Source organism: Thamnophis elegans, chromosome Z (genome assembly GCF_009769535.1).
Source record: "Thamnophis elegans isolate rThaEle1 chromosome Z, rThaEle1.pri, whole genome shotgun sequence".
Lineage (NCBI taxonomy): Eukaryota > Metazoa > Chordata > Lepidosauria > Squamata > Colubridae > Thamnophis > Thamnophis elegans.
In genome coordinates this window covers 115,267,763-115,287,734 of record NC_045558.1, presented here as the reverse complement: position 1 = coordinate 115,287,734, position 19,972 = coordinate 115,267,763, and the positions used below count along the sequence as shown (strand labels likewise).

General features: G+C 41.0%; 1 protein-coding gene across 2 annotated transcripts; it reads right to left on the bottom strand.

Moving 5' to 3' along the window:
* Positions 1-8,454: 8,454 nt before the first annotated feature.
* Positions 8,455-18,476, bottom strand: ELOB (elongin B). 2 transcript variants are annotated; one of them, XM_032237014.1, is made up of 4 exons: positions 18,311-18,476; positions 13,930-14,064; positions 12,097-12,205; positions 8,455-8,805 (listed from the first exon to the last, which is right to left on the bottom strand). In XM_032237014.1, exons 1-4 carry the CDS (start codon positions 18,464-18,466, stop codon positions 8,696-8,698), a joined length of 510 nt encoding a protein of 169 aa, XP_032092905.1. In that variant the 5' UTR covers positions 18,467-18,476; the 3' UTR covers positions 8,455-8,695. The 2 variants fall into 2 exon arrangements, with proteins under 2 accessions (XP_032092905.1, XP_032092904.1); XM_032237013.1 differs by having other exon boundaries at positions 8,455-8,808; positions 18,311-18,467.
* Between the last annotated feature and the right edge of the window lie 1,496 nt (positions 18,477-19,972).

Genomic DNA, 19,972 nt, shown 5'->3' with positions numbered 1-19,972 from the left:
GAGTCTCTCCTTCAGAACTAGGGAAATAGATGTGCTTGAATGGGAAGAAATGTTCCTTAAGGTATTTTGGACCTAATGCATTTATAACTTAAAATATCACCATTGTTCTGAGATGGGTGTGAGAACAAACTGGCAATCACTGCAATCCTTGTAGTAAAAGGTAAAGGTTCCCCTCGCACATTTGTGCTAGTTGTTCCCAACTCTAGGGGGAGGTGCTCATCTCCATTTCAAAGATGAAGAGCCAACACTGTCCAAAGACGTCTCTGTGGCCATGTAGCCGGCATGACTAAACACCAAAGGTGCACGGAACTGTTACCTTCCCACCAAAGGTGGTTCCTATTTTTCTACTTGCATTTTTACATGCTTTCAAACTGCTAGGTTGGCAGAAGCTGGGACAAGTAACGGGAGCTCACTCCATTATGTGGTGCTAGGGATTCGAACCGCTGAACTGCCAACCTTCTGATCAAGCTCAGCATCTTACCCACTGAGTCACCATGTCCCTTCTTCATATTCTTGTAGAACTTGCTGCAAACGTCAATCCATGTTGTCACTGCATGTTGTTGTCTGTGAAGCCTCTTTACTTTAGTAACCCCTATCAGATATATAGTTCAGTATCTAATCTACATGTCACCCAGGCATGTGTTACTGTAGTCAGGTCTGATCTCATCAGAAGTGAATGTAGTTGGCAACCTGGCCCAAGTTACTCTTTGCTGTAGTCACCACCTGAGCTGAAATCTGAGCCACCAACAGACTGTTAACGTGATTCTTCAGTGAGGTTATCATGAGACTTCAGAACAAGCTTAATTTCTATTCCTGAATCTGTCTGCTTTCTAACCACAGGGTCCTGGTCTTGGTTAAAAGATTATCTTTCAATTCACTCACCCTACTCAACTTATTGTTGCCATCAGACATAGATTCTAAGCATCAATAAGTACCCTGGTACTAAATGAAAAGGAGAAATATAGTGCATATCTCACACACGTTGATAATAAGACCCTGCAAATCACTTGATAATATTTCCAGTAATTTCACATAAACACAGAATAATGCAGAGGACAAAATAAAACATGGGGTACTTGTGCCCAAAGGGCTGTCCATGAATCACCCAACATCTATGTATAATGTTACCTCCTAAGCTCACGCTGGAAGGCCAGTAGACATATACCCCCTGCCTTGCCTGGCATAGATAATCTATAAAGATAACTAATGTTATGTTGCTATTTAACCAGGCCTTCATTCAAATGGAGCTAGATGATATTTTTCATCAACAATTGAGTAGAACCAAGATGCTACAAGGCCTTTAAGCACCTCATGCAGGAATATTACGTTGGAGTTTGGAGCGAATTATCCAACTTGGTGCACCCCAGAGTGGACTTCTTCAGTAGAGGTTTCCCAAAGCCACCTTAAACAGTAGCTGGTCCCAGTGAAGCATTGACCAGTCTGGGTATCTGATCAACCAAACATCTGGTTATCTTAATCAGCCAGGAAGAATCAAGGATCAAACATGCATGTAGCTGGCCTAGTACCAAGAGTTTTATCTACTTGCATTGCTATCTGGGGTGGGGGAGGGAGGGTTAATAAAATCAATTTCTAGCGTAGTGCAGGATGTGAACCCCTTTAACTTTCAGCTTTAGTTTCTGTCCATTTGTAAAATGGGCTTAATTATGAAGCTAGTGAGGCTATTAAAAATAACTGCACAAAAAAAAACCCCTGAAGATATTCCCAAATAATTAGTTACAACCTAGCCTACCAAGTTTCAAAAGAAAAGCCCAATGAAGTATTGTTGCTTTATGGTAATTTGAGCATTTAGACCAGGGGTCTTCAACCTTGGCAACTTTAAGACTTGTGGACTTCAGCTTTGCTGGCTGAGGAATTCTGGGAGTTGAAGTCCACAAGTCTTAAAGTTGCCAAAGTTGGACACCCCTGCTTTAGACAATGTTTTCTGTTCTTGTACTAAATGAAATGTAAATGTACTAAGTGAGAACCTCATGCTAGATATGGAACAGGAAGGACCCCCCCCCCTTCTGTGTATGATGGAACCAGTGTTTCTGACACGATGAAGGACAGAAGGCAGGCAGGAGAGTCAGGTTTAGATATGAGCATCTGTTTGTGTGCAAAGGCAACAGACGTCTTGTGTCATTCACTTCCATCCAGTCCGTCACCATTTACAGATGTTTCTGCTTCTGGCTCTTGTACATAACCTTCAACACATCTAGTTCCTTCTTCTCTACACCCCATTCCTCTGCCCAAAGAACCTTGCTTCTCATGTCCTGACTCTATTTATCCCTCTCCAACTCCATGGTTGTTCTCCCCCCCCACCCCATAATGGCGAAGCTTTAAGCCCTAGTTTCCAGATCCCTTCCCTGTTCCTCATTGCAACCTGCTAGATGCTTCCTCTCCTCCCTTCGCTTGCTTACCCAGATTGGCGTATGTGTGACTGGGACTTCCTGCTTGGGTGCTGCACTTAGGCTTCGTGTGATTGGATGAGCGGTGAGCTATAGCGCGCATCGCCGATTGCCTTATATGGGCAGAAACTGCAGAGAAGAACCAGGCAAGGCTTTTGCCACCATTTTATGAGACAGGATGTGGTTGGCTTGCGGTTTCTGCTAGCAGAAAGACGTTTGCTTGTGTGCTTGGTGAGGGGGAAGGGGAATTGTCACCTGCGAATACTGAAGGCTCAGTGACCTGTTCTGAAACCTTCTTGGCATGTTTCCTGCTGTACATTTCCATTGCCCTCCTCCCTCCTGCTAGGTCCCGTGGCCTAATTATCAGCACCAAAATTACTCTCAAGAAAATTTGCAACCAGAATGCATATTTTTGTGACCATAGAAATTTGTTAATCGTTTGCTCAAAAAAACATGTAGTATACGGTCATGAGTCCTGATCATGTTATGAGAAATTGGCCCCAAGGAAACTGATAGCACCCAGCTGTGTTCTTGGAGCAGTCTTACCCAGAATATTAACTGAAGAGCTATAAAACTACAAATGGAAGAACACCTTGACGTTTGTACTGATTTTCATAGAAGTGTAATCATTTGCAACTAGTGCAGTATGTCTTGTCACGGGTGATAAATAGTTGCAAGTCTTCAATACCTAGAAGTTTGGTTTAAAATAATAATTTTTCATAGCTTGGCTTGTCACTAATATTGCTTTGGTTTTCCTGATCAATGATCTCTTATCAGGAAAGCGGGAAGATGACCTTGTGGATCCTTGATCAGTTAAGGACTTTCAATACTGCTGACAGAGATTTCTTAATAGACTTGGCCCTGTGGGTAAGAGGCAAAATGATATAGTGGTACTGCTCCTATCTGTGCAAAGTTTTGGGTGATGTTTATTCACCCTTTGGCAGTTGTGGCCCAGCTTATCTCCTGTGCTTTTTGTATATCTACGAAGCTGCAGGGTAGAAGCCAATGGAGACTTTAAGTGCTTCTGATGATCTTTGTTCTGCTTCTCCACATTATTCAAATTGATTGAAAGTGTACAAATGCCGAATTTGTATCTGGATCTAGTGATGGCTGTGATGGGTTACACTGAATTGAGTTTGAATGAGAGATAGATGGAAGCTTTGTAGACATGGTTCGTGCATCAAGTGATTGAATACAGTTGTTTAAAGCAGCTGCGGAAAGAACATCCTAAACCTGTATTTTTCTGATAGCAAAAAGCTAAGCAGGGCTGGGCCACATGAAAGATGACCAGGAAATAATAGGACTGTAGGTTAGACTGAAGAGGCAGAAAAAACAATTCTAAATAGGCAGTGACAAACAACTTCTGTAATGTTGCTGAGAAAACTAGAGGTGTCCGTGAAATCATCAGGAGTTGAGTTTTACCTTACTTCAATCTCCTTAATGGATTATTCTCAACACATTGGAGGTGAAGATGGCTCAGAGGTTTCCATTGTGGAATGGATTAGACTAAGGGAGAAGGAGAAATTGCATTAATAAAAATAATCCTACAGCTATAGCACATGAAGAACAATTGCAGGAACTGTGTATACTTGGCTTATTTACCAAAGCATCTGAAGGTAAGACAAGAAACAATGGATGGAAGCTAATCCAAGAAGGAAAGCAACCTGGAACTAAGGAGAAAAATTTGGAACAACCAATAAGTGAAGCAAATTGCCTTTGGAAATTGTGGGTGCCACATCACTGGAGGCTTTTAAGAAGAGACTGGACAGCAATTTGTCAAAAATAGTATAGCTCTCCTGCCTTGGGGTTGGACTAGATGACCTCCAAAGTCCCTTCCATCTCTGTTACCACTATAGCACTAATTGTTGAGTAGTGTCATTCTATCTTGCTAAAAATGTAACTGACAGCTTCTATTAGTGAGAATGGCAGTTTACACTCAAAGATTCCCAGTGTGGTGAAACTGGAGCCACTAAAAAAAAAGTGTCAATTTTTTGGGCAGGGAGGTACAACATTGTGTGATCTTGTCCTTAAAGAACTTATAAATGATCTATCCACATTCTCCAGATGCCATCATCGTCTGTTATCATTTTGCACTGAATGCGGCCCTAATGTGAGACCTTGCTCTGTCAAGATAAAGGTCAATCCGAATGTTTGTGTCCTAAAAGGTGAGGCTATATACATTTGCTTTTCAACTCCCTTTGTTAGGCCTACGAATACATGGATATTTGTTATAGGATACATTGAACAAACACCCCAGTCTGTCTGGATAGCATACATTTATATTTATGAATCTATGAAAAAGCATATGCTTTTCAAACCTTATTGGTACAGTTACCAGCACTTTATGAACCTCAACAGGTAAATAGATGATAAAATAATTTCTGCTGAAATGCAGAAACACTTTTCTATAGTTATGGGGTAGTTTCCATATTTGCTCGTCCTCATCATGCTTCCTTTCTATCTCACTTCAGTGGTTAAATGAAACTATACGGTATCAAAAAAATACAACTTTAGCTGTTTACAAAGATCCTCCGGTTTTTTTTTTTAAACCATGTAATACTTAGCTGGACATGACCCTGTATACAATGCAGCATTGGATGTTCTCGAGTTTGTGTGCTGGTTGGTAAAACACGTCTGTATTTTTCCATGCTACGTATATGGTAATCTGCACAAAAATACATAAATAGACAATTCTAGGCAAGGTTGTGGGCAATGGTAGATGCTAGTTGCACATGGCAGAGGATGTAATGTAACCTCATTATTTTGGGAGCTAAATGTTTTAAACAAATAAATAAAATAAAATAAAAACTACTTATAACTGATGGAAATTTTTATGGCTCAGACTTTAAATAGTATCATAACCATTACAATGGATCTTCACCATTAAATAAAATGGTTTCTTAAAAAAACAATTGCAACAAAGTCAAGCTTTCCAAATACAATTCTGCAGTCAGAGAATGATCTAGATTGAGAAACTGCCTGACTCAGTTCTACACATGCTAGACTAAATGTGAGAGAATGAGGTTTTCCTCTAAGGAAATAGGCATAGGCTGAGTTCACACAGCATGCTTAAGCCATTGGTTTGCTGACTTTGAGTTAATTGGCTTTTGTACTAAGCAAGTTGTGGTGCACTTAGTAAACCATGGTTTAAAGTAATGTGTGAACTGAGTCATATCCTAAAAAATAATTACATAACAATTTCAATTACTACTTGAACAAAATTTTACACAAATGATGGCAACATAGCTTAGATTCTTAAGCATGGGTCTCATTACATAGACAGAATTCATGATAATAAATTGTAACTATCCAATCAGATTTAGCTTTCCCATTTTAAGGCATGCCCCCCCCCCCCCCAATTGGATGGTATGCTGTAAAAGACTGTCAGCTCCAATATTATAGAAAATGTTGGGAGATACCAGCAGTCAACATTATAAAAATAAAACTGCAGGTAACTATATGAAAAATTGCCTTTATAGGTAGATATGGAATCAATTTCCTGAAGAGAAATAGGAAGTAAAACATATTTAAGGAAAAAAGTTCTGAGTCCTCTTTCGCTTTATAGTTCTCATCACGTTTATATGCTGAATGCATGTAAAGCGAGACAAGTCTAGTAAGTGGCCCAAGAGAAAACTGTATCCCCATTATAATTCTCACAAAATATCAGATTGTCTTTGGGTTTCAGTAGGTTGTTGCCTATGGACAACAGCAGAGTTGCTGCAATGTTCACCATGCACTTATATTGGACTAGTTTTTTAGGTAGATCAAGGGATTCAGGAATTGTAGTCCAACCCACTGGATGAATATCAGTTTAGAAAATTGGTTTATCGGGTATAAGAAATTGGAACACTCCAGGCTGGAGAACACAGAGATTATACAAATCGTGACCCGTCAAAAGCGCGAATGTCATAAGCGCGCCGACAACAGTGCGGCGCTAAAACCGCGATTTCAACAGTGCGCCGACAACAGCGTGCCGACAGAAGCGCGATTTCATTTAAGGTAAGATTTACAGTTAGGTTTAGGGTTAGGTTTAGGGTTAGGTTGAGGGTTAGGTTACAGCGCGCTTCTGTCGGCGCGCTTTTGGACTAATTAGTCGCTCATTCGTCGCGCGGTTTTGTCACCGCGCTTTAGACACCGCGGTGTAGTCATGCGTGCTTTTGCTGTGCGCGCATTTGTGGTGGAACCTATACAAATAGCCTTCAGCATAGTTTTAATTAAAATGCCATGGCAAAGATTTTATGAAGGGAGAGGAAACATGTGCTACTCTTTATAAAAATGGTAATCAGATTAAAAAAAAACAAACACCTAGAAGTGGCAGATTTAACAAGCATGACAATGCTTTTAATATTTCCCAATTTTGAAAGGGGCATTCCTTTTTCCTCAGGAAAAGAAGACACGAGGCCTTTACAGGGTTAAGTAGTTTTTTTTTTTAAAAGGTACGTTTCAACTTCCATATTCCGGATTACATTTTGTCTTTTCCCATTGGTCCTTGGCCCTTAATTTAAATGTGATAAACAGCAAGCCTGAGATTATCCTGCTTAAATCTTTTAACAAATCGGTGGAATGAGCTGAAATTAGTGGCTTTCTTGATCAGAGAGCTAGCATAAGATTACAGAGTAATCTTAAAAGTTTTCTCTTCCACACTTAGCCTTCCCAACTACACAGTAGGTTGTTTTTTTTAAAAAAACATTTAGTGCCCCTGGTGGCCAGCTGCTTACATTTATAGATTCCGTCCTTTTGCTTATGAAAATAAAGTGGACGTCAAAAATTCAGGAGCGTAAACCAGCCCATTGTGTCTTCATCTTTTCATTTTTGGCCCTGCTTTTTTTTTGCAGGACTCCTAGCAGCACATGGTATATGGATATTTTAAGCAACAGAGTTTCTTTCCTGTGTCAAATCTGATACCTATTTATCTTGCATCATCTCATGGATGTGGATACTTTTGTTTAAAAGCTAATCAGCATTTATAATTTTTTCACAAAGGCCTCGTTTGGCTGTCTTTTTTTTTTAAGAACCTAGATATCACAGCCAAAGGAAACTTGGATTTCTCCAAGCAATTTTAGGTGATGGTTTTTAAGTTTAAGAATGACAAAGACATGGCGGTATAAAAGGTTAAGGCTTTTGCTTTAATCATCCAGAAGAAATAGCTAGCTCCTACCTCACATGTAGGCAGTGACACTACAGGGAATTGCTGCTGTTGCCATCTTTTGGTAGAGTCATCAGCTTTGATGTCACAGACTAAGCTCTCAACTTGCAATCTAGATCCAACAATTAGTTAAAAAAAAAGTTGGGCCAGTGGGCAATACTACAGTGATAAAATAGGTGATAAATTGGATATCCTCTAAGTATTTTAATGTCAACTCCATCAGCTCCAACCACACCTGATGGGAAGGGATTGTGAGACTTTCAGCCCAAGACATGTGGAGGACACCAGGCTGCCTATCAAGAAGCAGAGGATTAATTGCATGGGCATTGCAGTGACATGTGATTACATATAGCAATTTCAAGGGGGCTAAGGTTACCTAAGATAGAGGAGTCTGTTTTAGCCTTGATGGGCAATAAAAAAAATTACATTTCCTAGTGAATTTTCTCATGGCTACAAAATTTAAATGATGGAATCCCAACACAATGGAAAGTTACAGGTGGCTGAAAGCTGCCTTAGAAGACTGATTCTCAATCATCCAGGTCATCATTGTTCCAAAGGTGCTTTCCCCCCATTTTTTTTCAAGGGGCAACTGAACTTTGTTTTTTCTTGAAGACGTTTCACTTCTTAAATGAGAAGCAAAACATCTTCAAGAAAAAAACAAAGGAAGTCCAGTTGCTTCTTGAAAAAGCACCTTTGGGGCTGGCTTAGGAGGTGTCAATAGCGTATTTAACTAGAGAGTAGCTGTCTTCATCTTTAAGACAGCAGGAAAGACAATTTGACATAAAGACACGAGCAGAATAACAGTTGCAGTAATGTTTATAGAATAATTGTCATATCATCATCTCCTCTTTGTCCTAAGGCCCTCTTTCCATTGCACTGAACAGGCATACAACGCACAACAAAAAGGGGAAAAAAACAGCTGACCTTTTTTATTATTTTCAAAAACAAAATGAAAACAGCTCTGTCAGATGAGTGAGGTTGGGCTTAGAAGGGCGACACGTAGCCTTGCTTAGAAGAGGAAGGCTAAAAGGGAAACCAAAATCGGAGACAAGGGATGACGCCATATCTTTCTCCGTGTCAGATGAGGCTGGGGGAAGGAGGATACCATGGGTTGTGCAGCAAACTCCACAAGCCTCCATTTTCTTCACTGCACTGCTTGCTCATTAGCGCTGCTGCCAGAGTCCTGGGGCTTCATCACGTCGGGGAGCTCTGGCGGGCTGGAGAAGGGATCGATGCGGAGGTTCTCAAAGACATCTTCTGAAGGGGGAGAAAGACATGTGTGACACCGTCATCTTGGAATGGTTCCATTTAATGTTACATCATTGGCTACTATAAATCTCAAACCAAAGGGAAATCCAAAGCAGTGGCAAACTAGTTGAGCGCATAAAACAGCTCACACCTATTTTTTTTCCCCAAATAGTGGCTGCTTAATCCTGCTTAATCCTTAACCACCACCAGCATATAAGCATTTTATTTCTATATCATTCACACCAATAAAGCCACATTTGGAATACTGTATCCAGTTCTGGTGACCAAGATGCTGAGGCCATAGAAAAGGTGCAGAGAAGAGCAACAAAGGTGATAAGGGGCCTGGAGGCTAAAGGAACTCAATATGTTAGGTGTCCTTTTTCAACTGAACTTTGTTTTTCTTTGAAGATATTTCGCTTCTCATCCAACTGACAGCTACGATCTGGGTGACTGAGAATCTCCACAGACATTTAGATATGTTAAGCTTAACACAGAGAAGTATTCCAATATTTGAAGGGCTTCTACAGGGAAGATATGCTTTCTCCGCAGCACCCGAGAGTAGGAGAAGCAGCAACAACGGGTAGAAGCTCATCAGAGGGAGATTGAACCTGGAAATAAGGAGGAATTTCCTGGCCGTGAGAATTGTTAAGCAATGGGATAAGCTTGCCTCCTGGATTTGTGGCTGATCCATCACTGGAGCTTTTAAAGAAAATATTGGACTACCATTTGCACAAGATTGTTTGAGGACTCCTGCCTTGGGCAGTAGGTTGGACAAGAAGACCTCCAAGGTCACTACCAGCTCTGATGATTCTATAATACTTGGGTGTAAATAAGGTTATTAATATATCTTTCTTTTGGTTTCCTGCAAACATAGGAAAAGTACCCTGTTTCCTCCAAAACAAGACGTCCCCTGACAATAAGCCCAATCAGGCTTTTGAGTCCATGCGCTAAAATAAGCCCTCCCCAAAAATATTGCAACACAGCAGCAGCCATGAGGTGATCACACTCGCCGCCTCCTGCACCTCAAAAATAATAAGACCTCACCAAAAAATGAGGCCAAGCGTTTATTCTCAGGGAAACATGGTAGTTGTTATTCCTGAGGCAACCCTATTTGCTTTCGTTCTCTATAACTCCATGATTTTTTAAAATCTCAGACTGTTTCCCATCTGAGATAAAATTTATTCCATCACTATATTTAAGCACATCTTTCTGCCAAAATCGACAGCCACACAGTTAAAAGTATGAATAAAACCAAATAGATGATCCAGGCCTTTGGTATGTTAAGTGGGTTTGGCTGTTCAGTTGATTCATTTCATGTTCAATAAGAGATGTTCCAGCCATTCAGAAATGTTCTGTGGCCAACAATAACCAATTTTGAGCTCAAAATAGTGATTTAAACTTCAAATAGAGTTAGTAGGCAATAAAATATAAGAAGAATATATGTTGGATCTATTCACTGCCTTTAGTTATTTGTAAAAATAATAAGGGGAGGATATAAACAATACATTTTCAAAATGATCCCAACAATAGATTTCAAACTCTTTAAAAACTGTTGAGTTCAAAACATTATTTATTCATTAATTCACCAAAGGCCTGTCAAAATGAACTTAGCAATATTGGGGGGGTGGGCATCATGATTTGACTTAATATTGTTTTATTGGCTACAACCATTCCTTCCAACTGATTTGGGGAGTGGGGAGACACACAGAGTGTTTTATAAAAATCTATCATCAATTGCGACTACAGTTAGCAGCTGGATTGTGGACCATCTCCAAATGCTTTACAAGAGCAACCCTGCAGAAGGCATTTTATAATTATTTATATTATTGTAGTTGAGCAGCTTACAATCCAGTGAGAGACTGAAGAAGCTTCTTGGATGAGAAATGAAAAATCTTCAAAGAAAAACTAGAAAGTCCAGCTGCCTTCTGAAAAAGCACCTTTGGGACAACTATGACCTGGATGACTGAGAACCTCCACAGAGAGTGAGAGACACAGGTTAAAATTTATCAAGTTGTTGTTTTGATGAAATCTCACTTTTGTGCTTAAAGGATTCTGGGTGTCTGGTCTGTTTTTGAGAATTTAAGCTTCTAAAACAGGACTAAACCACTGGGAGCTGCATTTTTTAATGAGGGGTAAAAGGGGTGCAGCTAATGAAGCAATTATGTAAAAATGGGCGGGATGATTCTTCTCTCTCACCCACCCACTCCTTTCTGGAAAGTACAGAGATTTTATAGGTAATTGTCAACTTACAATGATTCATTTAACAACTGTATGCAGTTACCACAGCACATAAAATGATTTAGGGTAGGTTTTTGTAGGGTCCATGAGATCACTTGATGAAAAAAATGGGTACTTGGCAACTAGCATTACTTTAGGATGGGGTCATGGGACCGCCATCTGCAACTTTTGTAGAAGGGATGAGCAAAGTCAATGGAGGAAGCGAGATTCACTTAACTACAATTCACTTAAAGGCCATAAATTCAGGTATGACTCACTTAATGACCATATCATTTAGTGATAGAAACCCTGTCCCAACTGTGACCATAAATTGAGGACTACCTGTACTTTAAAAAGCACCTTAAGCCTGTTTCAAGTCTTTCTACTGCAGTTTGTGTATATTTCTTGCCTCAAAGCAAAATGGAGGATTTCTATGCTGCATGATTACCGTGTTCTCCTGAAAATAAGACCTATCCTGAAAATAAGCCCTAGCTTGGTTTTTACATCTGCGCCTAATATAAATCCTACCCCCAAAATAAGCTGTAGTTAAGACCCCGCCCAGACATGGGGCAGAAGAAGTCGGGCAGCGGCATGACAGAGGTTGGGGCGTGAGAGGCTTGGTTGCGGTGGTCCTAAGGTAAACTGGTAAGACTTCCCCTGTAAATAAGACCTTGTTTTGGCGCCCAAAAGAAAATAAGGCTGGGCCTTATTTTTGGGGAACAATGGTAGTAGTCAGTGATCAGGGACTCCTGGACCAGATGGGCTCTAAGATGGTAGGTGCTAAAAGCTCTACATGGCTTGTGCTGCAGATACCCGATATATCTAGCTACACATTGACACCACCTTTGGAAGCCATCTCTTGGCTGGCTGCCATCTTATGTGTGGCATTACGGCATTACACCATTACAAGTGGGTCTTTTCAAAAGGGAACACGCCAGGCACAGAATATTTTTCTAAGGCAAATTTGGCCAACGCCCTTAGGTTATCAGTAAAAACCACTTCCTTAGGCTCTTAGTCTGAATCTTCAATGATAATGTTGTGTTTCTTTGGTTTCAAGAAGCATGCAACAACTTCACTCACCACTGGCTCTGAAGGCCAAGCCGACTGTTGCTGGAGCCTGGGGCCGTGCTGTCTGACTGGTGAACCCGCAGTCTCCAAGAGTTTTGCTATCCTCCAGCAACTGATCATCCTGGAAAATAGGGTAATTTGCACGGATGCAAGAAACTTCTCTTTAAAAAAAAGTCTGGTAATCATGAACCACTGTGTATAATTAAAATCAAGAAATTGGGCAACGAGAATGCAAACTCTGTTTAGGATATGGTTTAACTGTCCTCTGCACATCAAATTGCCATAGAGTTGGGGGCAAAGGATAGAATACAGTTAGTCCTCGACTTACAATAGTTCATTTAGCGACCGTTCAAAATTACAACAGCACTGAAAAAAATGACAGGACTATTCTTCGGTTGCGTCTTTTGCAGCATCTCCATGGTCACATGATCAAAATTCAGATGCTTGAAAACGAGTTCATGTTTATGACTGTTGCTTTGTCCCAAGGTCATATGACCACCTTTTGTGACCTTCTCACAAGTCAAGTCAATGGGGAAGCCAGATTCACTTAACAACCAGGTTACTAACTTAACAATTGCAGTGATTCACAACAATTGTGGTGAAAAAGGTCATAAAATGGGGCAATGCTCACTTAACAAATGCCTCACTTAATAACAGAAATTTTTGGACTTAATTGTAGCCTTAAGTTTGGAATACCTGTAGTAAGAAGTCTGTATTTTTTTCTTCTTCACTAAAACTGTTCTACTTGCAAACCAGTATGCACTGGAAACAATTTGTTACCTTCCTTACTTCTGATCTTACTAAAAAAATGAAGTATGAGGTTAGAGCTCTAATTCTAAGGATTCTTTAATCCCTAATTTTCTAGGGCACACAGAAAAATAGTTTCTTAGATGGGCAAAGGACTAAGTGGCTAGTGAACCAATTGCATTGGTATATCTGATACAATTCTGTGGGTTGTTAACTGCTTAATGTTTATATAGCTATTGTTTGATGGCTGGTTATTAATTTATTCCACTGAAGAGATACCTAGATGTCTACTGTATAGGATTTTAAAGCAATATATGAAGATCAGCATACTGAGAGTGCTACTTCCAACACTAAAGGTCAGGCCATAGTTGTAATTTCCAAACACTCAGTACCGAGATAAAGACCAGCAAAATCCAGAAGCCTAACAGCTATCCTCTTCCCTTAAACAGTGGGGATTCCAAAAGACTATCAGAATCCGCTAATGATTTATTCCCTACAATTCCCTGGCTGCAGACTAAGCAGTGGGGGAAAAAAGGCAGAGCTCCTGGAAATTCTAGTGTCTGAAAAATACAGCTGAGGCTGTGAGAGATTTCTGGGTGCTGGAAACTCAATATTTTATTTATTTACAGGACATACATGGCCACCTATCTTGTTTGGCAACAATCCATTAAAAAAAGCTAAAAACCAATTATTCTCTCAGCTCAACTACTATCCTAACTTAACACAAGGCTCAGGGCAGTGCTTCACAACCTTGGCTCACCTGAAGATGCGTGGACTTCAACTTCCAGAATTCCCCAGCCAGCTCTGCTGGCTGGGGGATTCTGGCAGTTGAAGTCCACGCATCTTCAGGTGGCTAAGGTTGAGAAACACTGGCTTAGGGGAAGAGCCAGGTGTTCATAGTCCTCTGGAAGGCTAACAGGGTAAGATCTCAGATGGAAATATATCCTAAGAGCAGCAATTCGGTTAAATTAAAAAAAAAATATAACCTATGAACTGATCAAGGAGAGCACTGATATACCATCTTAGTAAACAGCAGGTCTCAGTGTAATGCTATAATTTATTAAAAGAATGTATAGTTCTATAATAAGATCTCCATACCTTGTATAATCTCTGTTCTTCTGGAGGCCTCTTGAGAATCCCCTCCACAATTCTTTTCAGCTCATATACTGTACTGGACTCCTTGGCGTCTGTGAAGATAGTTGCCTTGTGACGTCGGATCATTAGAAAAACATCCTGTTGGACAACAGAGCGGTTCATAATATTAGGCGATCGTTAGCATTTGTAATTTTATCCAAACAAGCCATCACTATCAATGATGATGACGACGACATAGTTTTATACACTGGGAAAACCTCAATTTTGTATGTAGGATAGACAATTATTCTCCAAAATACAAAATACTTAAAACCTCAGTTTTATAGAGCAATTGAGAATTATTCCCATGTGCTTGCTACATCCACTTTTATGTAACATACATAAAATGCATCTATACTGTTCAGATTGATTTGCCAAGCAACAGACAAGTCCACTGTTTGAAAAAGCGGCCTAAATTCAGACATTGTTGTTGCTTCTGAGGTCTTCAAGGGGTCAGCCAATCGAGATTTGCTATGAACAGAACAGCAGTAGTTAACAATTGTATACTAAAATTAGCACTGCCATTAACAACCAGATTAACACCTCAGAATCTCGAAGTTGTAGTAGATGTAGTCCTCCTTCAGGTATTCCCAAGGATGAAGCCATCAAAGACCCTACTTTCACAATATACTACAATCCTATTTCTCATATTTGCCAATTAATAACCACGTGACTAGTTCTTATGGCCTACTTTAAGGCTCAGGTGAGTTTTTACAAGTATAGGTAGACTCTTTATTAAACTGCATACAGAATATTACAACTGTTTTCTCCAGACTGAACCCAGTACCACAAATGACTTTGCCAAGGTTGCTCCTCTCTACATAGATATGCAGCTGGGCATATTAGCTAAAACCACAGAAGGCACTCCAGGTAACCAATGCTACCAGACCCTCCATAGATACCAGACAGAATACATGACATATTAGATCTTGATCGGTAAGTATGTTATCAATTATATTTTGTTATACAAACCTTGGCTTAGTACAATTTGTGAATCTAACAAAAGACACCCTGGCAGAGGAATGACAGATGCTAGATCTTCCAGATTGAGTTAGTGAATTCGGGCTTCCTCAGTGTGGTACTCTTCAGATGTGTTGGCTGACAACACCCATCATTCACAGCCAGTAGGAATAACAACAAAATGGTAGGCACTGTAGTCCAGTATATCTAGATGGTACTAATTTGGAAAAGCTCTGGTAAAGTAATAGTTCAGTTTTCATCAGTGGTGGGATTCAAATAATTTAACAACTGGTTCTCTCCCCTAATGACCATCTGGGTAGGTGGGGCTCGGTGGTCATGTGACTAGGTGGGCGTGGCCAACTCAAGGTCACTCACGTCAATGGGCGTTTCACCTTAACTGTTACAATGTAATAAGGGTTAACCGGAGAGGCAGTTTCTGTAAGCAGGGCAATAAAGATTAGACTAGAAACAACACTAGAATGTTTCCTTCCTGCCTTCCTTACAGGATTAGCCCTGCAAAGTGGAAAAAAACAAAAGGAGATTTCTTCCAACAATCGGTTCTCTGAACTACTTAGAAAGTTATCAAACAGTTCTCCCGAATAGGTGCGAACTGGCTGAATCCCACCACTGGTTTTCATATATAACACAAACCTGTATTAACAACTCTTCACATTTGCAAGATTCCCCAAACTATTATTTTATGTTTTTGGTCCTATTTCAGAAGTTATCCAACGTTCTTTTACTTTGGTAAAAATCTGTTAGTTTAGATACTTGCCCATTTAGAATGCAAAATCTTGGCAACTTAACTTCTTTCCATCATAAAGCGTAACCTTTCATAGCTAATGTTTAAATCACCCTATTATACAGAAACCAAGTCTTTGATTCACCCCTGAGGTTTAGATGTTGAACGTGGACTGGAGAGAGTCAGATTCAATCCATCTTAAGCTAGGAAAGTGGTGTAGTTGATTTTGGTTTGTAAATATCTCTCAATTGATCTTATTCCACAGGCTTGTTGTAGGAGGAAAACCAGGTAGGATGTAGAGATGTGATGTAGAGAGCCACTTTAGTCTAATAGTTAGAAAGCATGAATTCTACTACCACCTTAGGCATGAAGGCCAGATGGGCGACTTTGGGCCAGTCACTTTTAGTCTAACTCACAAATTGTTGGAAGAAAATAGGAAGATAAAGAAGTATGAGATACATTAGCTGCCTTGAGTTATTTATAAAAATAATAAAGGAAAAAATTAATATAGTGAGGATAGGCAGGTTACAGATTGAATCAAATACAAGATCATGACATTAGGGTTTATGAACCAGGTAGGCCATGACAGAGCCCAAGTTCAAATTCCTCCTCAGACAGGATATTCATAGATAACTTATATATATATATATGAGACCCACCTAAAGTTATTTATGAATATCCTGTCTGAGGAGGAATTTGAACTTGGGCTCTGTCATGGCCTACCTGGTATATATATATACCAGGTATTTAAGTGTGTGTGTGTGTATATATATATATATATATATACTTAAAGTCACAACCCCTGGTATGCCCAAGTATGCACTCTCGGTCATTAGGCTCGTCACAAGAGACCATCCAGACAGAAACCCAATATTTTTTACTGTTGCCTTTTTTGTTACATTTGTTATATTTATGCTGATAAATAAATAAAGGGAGACTAGTATAGATCTATTTCAAGCTATTTAGCTCTCATCAGCTAGCCATACCCAAGTTTATATATAAAGACTGAAATTGAATTTTTATTTCTGTTCAATTGTGTTGGATTCTTAGAAACTGGACAAATCCCTGCAATTTAAATCCCTGCAATTTTCTTGGCAGTTTTTTCCAGAAATGGCTTGCCATTGCCCCTTTTCTAGGGCTGAGAGAATGATCGGCCCAAGGTCATCCAATTGGCTTAGTGACCAAGGTGGGACTGGAATACAGTCTCCCCGTTTCTAGTCTGATGCCTTAAGATCACACCACATTGGGTCTTGCAAGAAAATACTCTTTTAATAGCTTCCTCTTGAGTTGATAAGAAGCAGTAATAATGCTTTGACCATTTCAGGGTAGCATTGAACCCATCACTTGTCATTTTAAATATGTTTATTTACATTTTACCCAATGCCAGGGGCCAGGTCACCAAGGGTTAGCAATAGCAATAGCAGTGGACTTATATACCGCTTCATAGGCCTTTCAGGCCTCTCTAAGCGATTTACAGAGAGTCAGCATATTGCCCCCAACAATCTGGGTCCTCATTTTACCCACCTCGGAAGGATGGAAGGCTGAGTCAACCCTGAGCCGGTGAGATTTGAACCGCTGACCTGCTGATCTAGCAGTAGCCTGCAGTGCTGCATTTAACCACTGCGCCACCTTGGCTCTTAATGGGTTAATGGGAGTTGAAGTCCAAAGCTTCTGGAAAGCACCTTAAAGGAAGAATAAGGTAACAAATTCTTAGTCCAAAACTAAGAATTTTGCCAAGTTCAATGGTTAGAGGCGACTTCCAGTTTCATGTAGCCTTTTCATAGTGTGCCCTAGAGAGTAAAAGTACCTAGAAGTTTAGAGTTGTTATGTTTGCAACCTTTGTAAGAACCAATTTGGTGTAATAGGTAGTTTGGTATACTGGGCATTTTTACCCAGAAACAGGGAAGCTTTTTGCACATTCAAAGACTTTTTTTTAAATTTACTTTATTACTCCCCCCCCCCCCCCCCCAATACATACAAAGCAGCCTGGATGCCAAAAGCATCCAGAAGCTCCCTTAAACTTCCTTGGAGATCCAAGCCTTCCAAGATAAACTTATCGAAGTCTTTCTAACCGAGGTCTTTTCTGAGTGCCTTTTTAAAAAGCCATCAACGCTTTACCAAATAAATACTAGAGGAGTTGCGAGGGCGGCGTCTTGGAAGCCCCAAGATGGGAGCGTCAGACGGCTCAGCGCCACCCACAAGAACCAGGAAAAGCCTCTCCTTTGTCGAGTAAAAAATTCGGGCTGCCTTCTCTGCCCCATAACCCTTCTCGGAGCCTACCTGGCAGGGCTGTTGGGACGATAAAACGGGGACTGGGGGGGGCGAGGGCGGACCCAGAGGAAACCCGATTATAAGACCATCCCGGGGGGGGGACCCCCAAAAGGGAGTATACTAAACAGGAAGCCGCCTCCTTTCGGGGCGTCGGGAAAGACGATGCTCGAAACGGAGCCGGGGAAGAGATCGCGGAGGGGGACGAGACGACGAGGAGCATCCGACCGAAGGGCAGTGGAGACTCCCCGGGGAAAGAAAGGGAAGGGGGCGAGGACGCTGGTTCCTGGAGGGTCGCGGACGGCCTTACGTTCCCGCGGCTACTATTTCAGGACCGGCCCCGGCTCCCGCAGTCGGCTACCCTCCCGGACTCACCATCTCTGCAGATGCAGCCTCAGCCCAGACCCCCCAGAGAGGAAAAAGCAGCAAAACCCCCGGTTTCCCAACATGCACTGCAGTCGGTATATAACCCAACCCGGTGTGGGGGGGGGGGGGAGAGAGAGGGAGAACACCGTGGCGCATGCGCCTCATCCCAGGTTCGCCTTACGGAGAAAAAAAAAAAGACCATAGAAGCGCTCGCGGAAGCAGCCGCCGGAAGGACGGGTCGACTGAACGGAAGCGCTTGCTGGCCATTTTAAAAGAGGCACCTTTGAAGCTTCGCCCAGTTTGGAAAAGTCGTGGCGGCTAAAGCGCCGCCATCTTCCCAAGGGCTTTCTTTCGGGAGTCACTACTCTCTATGGTTGCTTCCGTTAAAGTGCGGAAGTTAAAGTTTGTCGTCGCCTGGTTTTTATTTTTAGAAAGAACTTTAATTTTTTTAAACATATACGCTTAACGAATCTTGGCGAGAATTCATTTCCTCATAAAGTGGGAGCTGTCTTAAAGAGATGATTTCGGTTTTACGCCTCTCCGAGCTAAAAGTGGTTCAAAAGTCAAGCGCTGGGCTCCTTATATGTAACTACGTAGGAAGGCGGCTGCCATTTTGAGAAGGGCATTTGTGGCTTGTAGAGAAGGACTCCATTTTGTAACATGGAGTTTCATGAGGCTGGGCTGCATACTCAGGATTTTGGCCTTTTCAGTGCTTTGCAGCAGCCAACCTCGAATCCAGTGCGAGAAAACTAAACCACACCCCCATCGTTTCCCCAGTTGTGTTGTATTACAAACCATTGAAGGATTTTTTTTTAAAAAAAGGGAATTAGAAATACCTAAAATAGGGGGTTCTTAAACTTTCTTTTTACACCTCCCTTAAATGTAATCTTAATGTATATTCCTCTCCCAAAAATTCAAACATCAAAATGAACCTGTGGGAAGCCCCCTCTCCCAGAAGAATGAAGTATTTTGAGTAATATTAAAAAGGCAAAATATTATATTTCCCTAAAGGAGAAATATGCTCTTAAAGAGGGAAAGCGGTCTTTCTTAATTTCTCCCAGCAGATATTTTGCACCCATTAAGTGTAGGAAGTTAGCTCCCACCCTTCTAGAAAAATGAAATATTTTAGGAAATATTAAAAGCAGAACATTATATTTCCCTGGATAAGATATGTTTTAAAGACAAAGCAGCTCTCTGCAGCTTCCTGCTCCCCCCTTTGTCAATGGGCCATTAAGGATTGAGCCACTCTATTCTACATAACAAAGATCTACCTACTTCAGGCAGAGCCATAATAGGAATTCCAAAACCCTTTCATTACATCATCACTCAGCAACAGCTCAACCAAGTTTGGGATTCAAAAAAACAGACAGTTTATGGACCCTGCCCCCAGGAGTCTGACCACCAATCAGAGTGCATTTCTTGTACCGGAACAGGAAGCTCTGGGATGGGGCCCAAAGAGGGCATAAAACCAGGGCACTCTCAGCACCTCTTCCCTTTTCCCCTAGGACCTCAAACCATGTGGTCCTGTCCACCATATTAAAAACCATATTTCCCAGCAGCCATCGTGTTTCCTGTGTCTTTCTCTACCCTAAGAACTGAACCCAGATGGACATTTCTTCCAACATAAGAAAGATTGGGCCAGCCTATTCAGAAACAAAAGACCTTCACCTC

Coding starts and splice junctions, on each gene's coding strand:
- ELOB (XM_032237013.1), bottom strand. CDS start 18,466: ATGAGGCGCATGCGCCACGGTGTTCTCCCTCTCTCTCCCCCCCCCCCC. Junction 12,206..13,929: donor AAGAACAGAGATTATACAAG/GTATGGAGATCT, acceptor CCTATTTTCCAG/GATGATCAGTTGCTGGAGGA. Junction 8,809..12,096: donor CTTGGCCTTCAGAGCCAGTG/GTGAGTGAAGTT, acceptor CTCCCCCTTCAG/AAGATGTCTTTGAGAACCTC.